The sequence below is a fragment of the Procambarus clarkii genome, chromosome 60, assembly GCF_040958095.1.
Source record: "Procambarus clarkii isolate CNS0578487 chromosome 60, FALCON_Pclarkii_2.0, whole genome shotgun sequence".
NCBI lineage: Eukaryota > Metazoa > Arthropoda > Malacostraca > Decapoda > Cambaridae > Procambarus > Procambarus clarkii.
The window spans coordinates 23,074,583-23,086,361 of record NC_091209.1 but is presented as its reverse complement, the minus strand read 5'-3'; the positions used below and the strand labels follow the sequence as shown (position 1 = coordinate 23,086,361).

Below are 11,779 nucleotides of genomic sequence, written 5' to 3'. Positions count from 1 at the left end.
ATAGTGTTTGTTTTAATAATGTTTTGTTAAAAGTTAATTTAAAAGATTAAAACAATCTTTTAACACGCAAAAAAATGCGTTCTAACATCTCTGTGACTCATCTGAGTTTCCAGCTTCCACCCATGTCTCCTCGCTTTGTTACTTTTCCGTGTGAACATTTCGTCTATTTCCACTCTGTCAATCTCCCTAAGTATTTCGTATGTTGCTATCTTATCTCCCCGCTCACTCCATTTTTCGAGTGTAGTAAGGTTCAGTTCTTTCAGGCGCTCTTCATACCTTATCCCTCGCATCTGTGGGACGAGTCTCGTCACAAACTTCTGAACCTTTTCCAGTTTCCTTATGTGTTTCTTCTGGTGGGAGCTCAAAGATGGGGCTGCATACTCTAAGACTGGTCTCACGAAGGCAGTGTAAAGCGCTCTGAATGCCTCCTTACATAGGTTTCTAAATGACGTTCTAACTTTTGCTAGCGTAGAGTACGCTGTTGTCGTTATCCGATTTACTTGTGCCTCAGAAGTTAGATTTGGTGTTTCGTCCACTCCCAGGTCTCTTTCTCGAATCGTCACAGGAAGGTAGTTTCCCATTATAGTGTATTGACCCTTTGGTCTCCTGTCACCTAGTCCCATTTCCATAACTTTACACTTGCTTGTGTTGACCTCCAATAGCCATTTCTCTGACCATCTGTGTGTGTGCTGATGGGCTCATATGAACTTAATTAAGGACTTACCGTGACAACAGCATAAGATATATGGTGTCTCTCCTGCAGGTGCGGGCGTGGCGGACGGGGGCGGTGTGGGCGTGGGACCTGGAGATCCACGAGGCCGCCCTGGAGGACGCCGGAGTGTATGAGTGTCAGGTCAACACCCGCCCCAAGATCTCCCATCCAGTCACTCTCCACGTCCACCGTCAGTACCCGACGTTATCTAACGTTCTCTATACCGCTTCTTTCATCCACCGTCAGTACCAGACGTTACCTCCCGTTCTCTATACCGCTTCTTTCATCCACCGTCAGTACCCGACGTTATCTAACGTTCTCTATACCGCTTCTTTCATCCACCGTCAGTACCCGACGTTATCTAACGTTCTCTATACCGCTTCTTTCATCCACCGTCAGTACCCGACGTTACCTCCCGTTCTCTATACCGCTTCTTTCATCCACCGTCAGTACCAGACGTTACCTCCCGTTCTCTATACCGCTTCTTTCATCCACCGTCAGTACCAGACGTTACCTCCCGTTCTCTATACCGCTTCTTTCATCCACCGTCAGTACCAGACGTTATCTCCCGTTCTCTATACCGCTTCTTTCATCCACCGTCAGTACCCGACGTTACCTCCCGTTTTCTATACCGCTTCTTTCATCCACCGTCAGTACCAGACGTTACCTCCCGTTTTCTATACTGTATCTCACACCTGCTAACGATCTCCTCTTCACAGTTTGTGAATGTTGTTTATGCCTGAAGGAAAACACAATGTGATGGAGTGATGTCTCATTATCGTCTTATATAGAGAGATAAGGACTTGTTAGGGATAATTTTAAAAAATATCCATAACAGTTGTGGGAAGTGGATCATACCACAGTGGGGGGCGTGGACGGACAGGGAGTGGCATGATTACGACATACAAGATTCTAAGAGAATGTTGACAAAGTAGGCAGAGCGTTTCAGGCAGGTCCTTAATCTTATGTTCCGTGGAATACGACCCGCCAAATCGTTTAACAAACAGGTACCCATTTTACTGTTGGGTAAACAGAGGCTACAGTTTGGATTGGCACCCGGTCAATCCTCCCGCCGGCCAGGATACGAACCCAGGTCAAAGCGCTTGCTAAACGCCAGGCGAGTGTCTTACCACTACGCCATGGGAACTGTTGGATTAATCTAAGAACGTGTGAAAGGCGGGGTCAGGAGCTTAGGTCGACCGTGCAAAGCACATCTAGGTAAGTACACAAGAAGATTCAGCGGTATGCCACCAGGCTCGTCCCGGAACTGAGAGGATTGAGCTACGAGGAAAGGCTAAAGGAGCTGAACCTCACATCCCTGGAAAACAGAAGAGTAAGGGGAGACATGATAACCACCTACAAAATTCTCAGGGGAATTGACAGGGTGGACAAAGACAAACTCTTCAGCACGGGTGGGACACGAACAAGGGGACACAGGTGGAAACTTAGTACCCAGATGAGCCACAGAGACGTTAGAAAGAATTTTTTCAGTGTCAGAGTAGTTAATAAATGGAATGCACTAGGAAGTGATGTGGTGGAGGCTGACTCCATACACAGTTTCATATGTAGATATGATAGAGCCCAATAGGCTCAGGAACCTGTACACCAGTTGATTGACGGTTGAGAGGCGGGATCAAAGAGCCAAAGCTCAACCCCCGCAAACACAATTAGGTGAGTACAATTAGGTGAGTACAAGCTAAGTAAACAAAAAATGGAACTAATCACTCGCCCTAATCGCTATGGATGGGACGGAACTAATCACTCGCCCTAATCATAATGGATGGGACGGAACTAATCACTCGCCCTAATCGCTATGGAAGGGACGGAACTAATCACTCGCCCTAATCGCTATGGAAGAGACGGAATTAATCACTCGCCCTAATCGTTGTGGAAGGGACGGAACTAATCACTCGCCCTAATCATCATGGAAGGGATGGAACTAATCACTCGCCCTAATCGTTTTGGAAGGAATGAAACTAATCACTCGCCCAATCTTTATGGAAGGGATGGAACTAATCACTCGCCCTAATCATAATGGATGGGACGGAACTAATCACTCGCCCTAATCGCTATGGAAGGGACGGAACTAATCACACGCCCTAATCGTTATGGAATGGATGGAACTAATCACTCGGCCTAATCATTATGGAAGGGATAGAACTAATCACTTGCCCTAATTGTCTTGTAAAGGACGGAACTAATCACTCGGCCTAATCGTTATGGAAGGGACGGAACTAATCACTCGCTCTAATCGTTATGGATGGGATGGAACTAATCATTCACCCTAATCGTTATGTTCAATATTTGCAATAGTAACCGGGAGGATTATCACGGTACAGGAATCGGAAGTGACCAATCCGTTCCCCGCGCTGTATCCGTACACTCTACAGGCAGCTATGTGCACTCCAGATTGTTGATTGTACATTCTACAGGCAGCTATGAACACTCTAGATTGTTGATTGTACACTCTACAGGCAGCTATGTACACTCTTGATTGTTGATTGTACACTCTACAGGCAGCTACGTACACTCTTGATTGTTGATTGTACATTCTACAGGCAGCTATGAACACTCTAGATTGTTGATTGTACTCTACAGGCAGCTATGTACACTCTTGATTGTTGATTGTACACTCTACAGGCAGCTATGTACACTCTTGATTGTTGATTGTACACTCTACAGGCAGCTATGTACACTCTAGATTGTTGATTGTACATTCTACAGACAGCAATGTACACTCTAGATTGTTGATTGTACACTCTACAGGCAGCTATGTACACTCTTGATTGTTGATTGTACACTCTACAGGCAGCTATGTACACTCTTGATTGTTGATTGTACACTCTACAGGCAGCTATGTACACTCTAGATTGTTGATTGTACATTCTACAGACAGCAATGTACACTCTAGATTGTTGATTGTACACTCTACAGGCAGCTATGTACACTCTTGATTGTTGATTGTACACTCTACAGGCAGCTATATACACTCTTGATTGTTGATTGTACATTCTACAGGCAGCTATGTACACTCTAGATTGTTGATTGTACACTCTACAGGCAGCTATGTACACTCTAGATTGTTGATTGTACATTCTGCAGGCAGCTATGTACACTCTAGATTGTTGATTGTACAATCTACAGGCAGCTATGTACACTCTAGATTGTTGATTGTACACTCTACAGGCAGCTATGTACACTCTGTATTAATGCACTCTATGTATTAATGTACTTATAATATATGCAGATATTATGTTAATTTACAGGAGTTATTGAACGACGTGTTCTCACGACAGTGGGACATTCTCACGACAGTGGGACATTCTCACGACGTGTTCTCACGACAGTGGGACATTCTCACGACAGTGGGACATTCTCACGACGTGTTCTCACGACAGTGGGACATTCTCACGACAGTGGGACATTCTCACGACGAGTTCTCACGACAGTGGGACATTCTCACGACAGTGGGACATTCTCACGACAGTGGGACATTCTCACGACGTGTTCTCACGACAGTGGGACATTCTCACGACAGTGGGACATTCTCACGACAGTGGGACATTCTCACGACAGTGGGACATTCTCGCGACAGTGGGACATTCACACGACAGTGGGACATTCTCACGACGTGTTCACTCGACAGTGGGACATTCTCACGACGTGTTCACACGACAGTGGGACATTCTCACGACGTGTTCACACGACAGTGGGACATTCTCACGACGTGTTCACACGACAGTGGGACATTCTCACGAAGTGTTCACACGACAGTGGGACATTCTCACGACGTGTTCACACGACAGTGGGACATTCTCACGACGTGTTCACACGACAGTGGGACATTCTCACGACGTGTTCACACGACAGTGGGACATTCTCACGACAGTTGTGCGAACATGAAAAGTCATAATCAGGTCCACGGGATTTAGTCATGCACACAACACAAGTTTACGGATACACATATTATGACCGGTGGGTAAGTGTGCTGGCCCGTGACCTGAGTCCGTCTGTCTGTCTGTCTGATTAGACGGATAGTCTTCCCTCAAGGATCAGATAGTATCCACTGCAGGGATCAGTTGCTAAGTGATCCTTGGAGTGGATATTAGCAACTAGGCAGTATTCACTCCCTAGTGGATAGTGGATTTAGCAGTAAATAGGTACCTGGGAGTTAGTCAGCTGTCACGGGCTGCTTCCTGGGGGTGGAGGCCTGGTAGAGGACAGGGCCGCGGGGACACTAAAAAAAAAAACCGAAATCATCTCAAGATAACCTCAAGATAGTATCCACTAAGGATTGGACAGTATCCAATCCTTAGTGGCCACTCGTAATTCATCAGCGCCAGAGATGAACTTGAGTTTCCAGCGGATCTCTGCACTCCAATCACAGTAAATCCTGTTTAAGAACACTACAGTTCCCTCGCTCCATCTCCACCGCCTCGAGGCCAAGTCTTCCGGACAAGAACTGAGTCAACAAGACTTCCCTAAGTGAACGATATTGCCTGTGGTCGAAGGTGTCCCCCTGTCACGGCCAGAGACCGGGGGGGGGGGGGGACACCTGTCACCTGTTCGTATTTCAACATTACGAACAGTACAGACGGCTGACTATGTATACTCCGTCGACTGCACGCCCGGGAAGGGTACACCGCTTGAGGGGATACTAATTGCCTTCACTCGGTACAGTGTTAAATACAGGGACATGGTGAGATTAGTACACTGTGTGGTACTGTGGGAGGGTGTGTGGTACTGTGGGAGGGTGTGTGGTACTGTGGGAGGGTGTGTGGTACTGTGGGAGGGTGTGTGGTACTGTGGGAGGGTGTGTGGTACTGTGGGAGGGTGTGTGGTACTGTGGGAGGGTGTGTGGGGGGACGCGTTGTTTAGATGGGGGAGGGGATGAGCAGGGGGGGATGAGCAGGGGGGGATGAGCAAGGGGGGGGGGATGAGCAGGGGGGGGATGAGCAGGGGGGGGGGTGAGCAGGGGGGGGGGATGAGCAGGGGGGCCATAAAAATGAGTAGAGAGTGTTGTAGGAGACCGGGTCTTGGTATTCATGATATCTTTATGTGTGGGAGAGGGAATTTGAGGGGCGGGGAAGGGGGGTTGCAGGGGAGAAGGAAGGGGGAGGGGGCGGGGAAGGGGGGGTTGGAGGGGGGCGGGGAAGGGGGGGTTGGGGGGGGGAATGGGGGGTTGGAGGATGTGCAGGAGAAAGTTCGGGAACAACACAGACCAGGATCTTCACACCTTATATTATAAGATGTCGGACATCAGTCTAATTTGATACAATGGAATTAAATTCCCTTCAATGTTATAAAACGTTTAGATATGAACAGATACTGGAGGATGTCTCCTTTTATTTTTATTTTTAAAGCTACAATAGTATAGTCATGTTAGTTATGTGTAACTATGTCGTGGTACAGTTGACTAGAGCGCGTCTGGGGACATCCAACGCATAGGTTCGAACTCTGATCAAGGCTCCTGTGGATTTGTTCTCACCCTCTGTGTATGTTATTATGTATCCTATGTGAGGGTCAAACCTAACTCTCGTCCTCCTGAAAAGTTTTCCTCTACAACGATACTTTTCATATACAAATTTGACGGGTTAGTACTCGTGACGATAGACCGGCATTTCTGACAACTTCGTATAGGAGTTCCTTGCGAGGAACAACACCAAAGGCTTTCTGGCAGTCGAACAAATGCAGTCTTTCCAGCTGATGTGTGATCAACAGGTCGTCTTGGGTCGTCTTGACACACAACAGGGGTCTTGGGTCGTCTTGACACACAAGAGGGTCTTGGGTCGTCTTGAAACACAAGAGGGTCTTGGGTCGTCTTGACACACAAGAGGGTCTTGGGTCGTCTTGACACACAAGAGGGTCTTGGGTCGTCTTGACACACAAGAGGGCCTTGGGTCGTCTTGAAACACAAGAGGGTCTTGGGTCGTCTTGAAACACAAGAGGGTCTTGGGTCGTCTTGACACACAAGAGGGTCTTGGGTCGTCTTGACACACAAGAGGGTCTTGGGTCGTCTTGACACACAAGAGGGTCTTGGGTCGTCTTGACACACAAGAGGGTCTTGGGTCGTCTTGACACACAAGAGGGTCTTGGGTCATCTTGACACACAAGAGGGTCTTAGGTCGTCTTGACACACAAGAGGGTCTTGGGTCATCTTGACACTCAACAGGGGTCTTGGGTCGTCTTGACACACAACAGGGGTCTTGGGTCGTCTTGACACACAAGAGGGTCTTCGGTCGTCTTGACACACAAGAGGATCTTGGGTCATCTTGACACACAAGAGGGTCTTGGGTCGTCTTGACACACAAGAGGGTCTTGGGTCATCTTGACACACAAGAGGGTCTTGGGTCGTCTTGACACACAAGAGGGTCTTGGGTCATCTTGACACACAAGAGGGTCTTAGGTCGTCTTGACACACAAGAGGGTCTTGGGTCATCTTGACACTCAACAGGGGTCTTGGGTCGTCTTGACACACAAGAGGGTCTTCGGTCGTCTTGACACACAAGAGGGTCTTGGGTCATCTTGACACACAAGAGGGTCTTGGGTCGTCTTGACACACAAGAGGGTCTTGGGTCATCTTGACACTCAACAGGGGTCTTGGGTCGTCTTGACACACAAGAGGGTCTTGGGTCGTCTCGACACACAAGAGGGTCTTGGGTCGTCTTGACACACAAGAGGGTCTTGGGTCATCTTGACACTCAACAGGGGTCTTGGGTCGTCTTGACACACAAGAGGGTCTTGGGTCGTCTTGACACACAACAGGGGTCTTGGGTCGTCTTGACACACAACAGGGTCTTGGGTCATCGTGACACTCAACAGGGGTCTTGGGTCGTCTTGACACACAAGAGGGTCTTGGGTCGTCTTGACACACAAGAGGGTCTTGGGTCATCTTGACACACAAGAGGGTCTTGGGTCGTCTTGACACACAAGAGGGTCTTGGGTCATCTTGACACTCAACAGGGGTCCTGGGTCGTCTTGACACACAAGAGGGTCTTGGGTCATCTTGACACACAAGAGGGTCTTGGGTCGTCTTGACACACAAGAGGGTCTTGGGTCATCTTGACACTCAACAGGGGTCCTGGGTCGTCTTGACACACAAGAGGGTCTTGGGTCGTCTTGACACACAAGAGGGTCTTGGGTCGTCTAACACACAAGAGGGTCTTGGGTCGTCTTGACACACAACAGGGGTCTTGGGTCGTCTTGACACTCAACAGTGTTTTCGGTCCAGAGGAGTCAGTATACGACCAGAGGGTCAGTATACGACCAGAGTCAGTATACGACCAGAGGATCAGTATACGACCAGAGGGTCAGTATACGACCAGAGGGTCAGTATACGACCAGAGTCAGTATACGACCAGAGGATCAGTATACGACCAGAGGGTCAGTATACGACCAGAGGGTCAGTATACGACCAGAGGGTCAGTATACGACCAGAGGGTCAGTATACGACCAAAGGGTCAGTATACGACCAGAGGAGTCAGTATACGACCAGAGGGTCAGTATACGACCAGAGGAGTCAGTATACGAAGGGTATGAAGCGGTGTGGTGGTGCTGTGAGTGGTATGAAGCGGTGTGGTGGTGCTGTGAGTGGTATGAAGCGGTGTGGTGGTGCTGTAGGTGGTATGAAGCGGTGTGGTGGTGCTGTGAGTGGTATGAAGCGGTGTGGTGGTGCTGTAGGTGGTATGAAGCGGTGTGGTGGTGCTGTGAGTGGTATGAAGCGGTGCGGTGGTGCTGTGGGGGGTATGAAGCGGTGTGGTGGTGCTGTGGGGGGTATGCTGCAGTGAAACAATAGTGAAAACGTGTAACACTGCCTAGTGTTGGTGAATCTGTCTTAGGCTTGTTGTCTCTTAAGTTGTGTTTACCCTCCATCTCCTTTCCTTGCACCCCATCTTCCCTCTACCCTTCCTCTAATTATCTCCTCCTTCTTTATCTCTCTCTCTCTCTCTCTCCTCCCTAACCTGTCTCCCACCCTGGAGTTTCTGTTACCGTTACAAAAAATACAATTTTCGGTCTGGCTGTACCTTACAGGGTTAATGGGGGAGCGAGGCCCTTTAAAATCGACTATTGGGAGGCAAGTTACGACAGCTTACAGCTGGAGAAGCATTCACTGGGAGGAAAAACACCTTGAGACTGGCTGCCCAAGGTGCCAGTGCCACGGGGAGTGCTAACTGCCAAAGTGGTTTGATTTTTTCTTCCCCTGGGGCTTGAGCGGAGGCTGGCGCCGAAACGTAAGCAGGATTTTCACATTAAAAAGGTTAATGTTACGTAAAAGCGATCCTGAGGTGGTAATGATGCGGGTGTTGTGGTGGGTATTGACGGGTGTTGTGGTGGGTATTGGTGGTGGTGTTGCGGACCTGTCAGTATACTCACCTCTCAGTGAGTCCTGTGGGAGGTGAGGACTCGCGAGTGAGTCCTGTATTCACCTAGTTGTATTCACCTAGTTGTGCTCACGGGGTAATGAGTTCTGGCGAGTCAGTCTATTTTGAGTGTTTTTTGGGTCTAATTTTTAGTCAGTTTAAGTGAATTTTGGTGTATTTTAATACACCATTTTATTTTTTTAGGCGTATTTTGAGTGGTTTTGAGTAATAAGAAATTAATTTGAGTGTGTTTGGATGATTTCTTTATCATCCAAATGGATGATAAAGTGTTTGGATGAGTATTTGTGTGTATATAAGTGTTTTTGAGTATGTTTGGATACTTTTTTTATTTGTGTTCAGATGTATTTGAGTGTTATTGAGTGCATATTGAGTATTCGAGTATTTTTTAAGATTTTTTTTTATTGTATTTGAGTGTTTTTGTTTACTGTTTTTTAGTATTTAGGATAAATTTTGAGTGTTTTGGGCACATTCTGAGTGTTTATGAATATATTTGTCTATTATTCACGTTTTAGTAAATTTCAAGTGTTTCATGAATTTTGGAGTTTTTTCGGTTTTCAGGATTTTTAAGTGTATCTGAGTATATTTTAAGCAGAAACGAATATATTTTGCTAACTGTGATTGTATTTTCAGAGTTCCATTGTAAATTTGTAGTTTTTTTGGGCATATTTTGAATGTTTTGGATGTATTTTTTTAATGTATAAAAATATTACTGAGTGAATTTGAATGCATTTAGACTTTATGAGTGATTTGTTATTGTTTTGAGTGTTTTTGAGTGTATTTTCTTTGTTTCGAAGAGTTTTTCAGTATATATATATGATTTATGAATGTATTTAGATATGTATTTTTGTATATCAGTGTATTTTTGGTATACAAAATTTTCTGTTTTTGGTCAGTGTTTTTGCGTGCATTTGAGTGTAGTTTGATAACTTTGAGGATATTTGAGTGTTCTTTAAATGTGTCAATATATTTTTGGGTGCATTTGTGTGCATTTTATAATTCTGTATACTATTTATTGATTATATTTAATGTTATTTGAGTGTTTTGGGGAAATTTTTAGTGTTAGAATGTTTGAGTGTATTTCAATTTATTGTAAATGTTTTCGGTGTATTTAAATTTTTTATGTGAATTATTGGGTATTTTAATTTGTTTGTTTGTATTTTGTACATGTGTTGAGTGCGTTTTACTGTATTTTGAGTTTTGTACATTTTTTGACTATTTTTAAATGTTTTTTGGGGGCGTTTTTCGAGTTTGTTTTAAGTATTTTCATTGTATATTTTTTTAATTTTAAGTACATTTAATTATATTTTTGAGTGTAATTTAGTGTTTATACTTTGCATTTTGAGTATTTTTTAGTGAATTTTTAGTTTTTTGAGTGCCTTTTGAGTGTTTTTGGTGTTTTTGAGTTTGTAATGTATTTTGAGTGTTTTGTATAATTTTTTGTGTATTTATGAATAATTTTAGTACATGTTTTGTGTTTTTAATTTATTTTTATTGTATTTTGAGCGTTTAAGCCATATTTTGAGTGTTTTTGAATAAATTTGTGTCTACATCAGTAATTTTGTGATTTTTTAATTGTTTTTGTTGGAATTTGAGTGTATTTTGATTTTGGGTTTAATTTTTTCTGATTTTTTAGGGTTTTGTGGGTTAATTTTGTGCTTTGGGCATATTCTTCATGTTTTGAGTGCGTTTGAGTCTATTTTTATTTTTTTTAGTGTTTTTAAACTGTTTTTTAAATACAAAAATGGATTTAGTAATGGTAGGTTATCTTGTGATGTTTTCGGGGCTTTTTTTTAGTGTCCCCGCGGCCCGGTCCTCGACCAGGCCTCCACCCCCAGGAAGCAGCCCGTGACAGCTGACTAACACCCAGGTACCTATTTACTGCTAGGTAACAGGGGCATAGGGTGAAAGAAACTCTGCCCATTGTTTCTCGCCGGCGCCTGGGATCGAACCCAGGACACAAGGATCACAAGTCCAGCGTGCTGTCCGCTCGGCCGACCGGCTCCCTTTTAATTGTTTACATGGTAGATGTAATGTTTGCTCCAGTACTTTCTCTCATCCTAATTGCGGATATACACAAAGAAACACACTATAGCTTTGCATCATTCTTTTCAGATGACACTAGGATTTTTATGAGAGTACACGTCCACAGAGCTTATTATTTACACGTCCACACAGCAAATAAGTCGTAAGTGGAAAATCAAGACATTTCCCCTCGCAAGTAGGAATATCAAAAGAATCGTAAGTGGCCAGAAACAACCCTTAATAGGTCCGTGAGGCTGAGAGTAGTGCCAACTCCCGGTGCTGCTTCTTGGCACCTCTTTGGTCGTGGACACAAAAGCAGTCGCTGCCACACAGTAACGACATGACACACGACCGAGACGACAAACAATGCTCAAAGAGGGGAAACTCGGCCGGAAAATTGTGATGTGGGAGAGCTGGCAATGCGAGGGTTAAATCAGTTTTCTGGAAGAAAATTTGGAACGGCGGAAAATGTGGGGGAAGTTTGGGTGTCTGGGCGGCCGGTGGTCTGGTGAGGGACGAGAAGAATGCAGGAAGTTAGGATAGAAGAGAAGAAGGAGTTGAGTGACTCATGACTGTAGCTGTCACGAGAAAATGACAGACCTTTGAAGAAGTTTGAGGGATGGATGAGACACACAGCAATAACCTTGAAACAATCGACGTAATT

The 11,779-nt window shown here is 45.3% G+C and overlaps 1 protein-coding gene across 1 annotated transcript in view; it reads left to right on the top strand.

Annotated features, from left to right (window-relative positions):
* Window positions 1-11,779, top strand: part of LOC123767004 (protein CEPU-1) — a 419,527-nt gene that overhangs the window by 225,912 nt on the left and 181,836 nt on the right. The window contains exon 3 of the mRNA XM_069307342.1: window positions 764-902. Within this exon, the coding sequence (XP_069163443.1) occupies window positions 764-902 (139 nt within the window). The remainder of the gene's footprint in view (window positions 1-763; window positions 903-11,779) is intronic.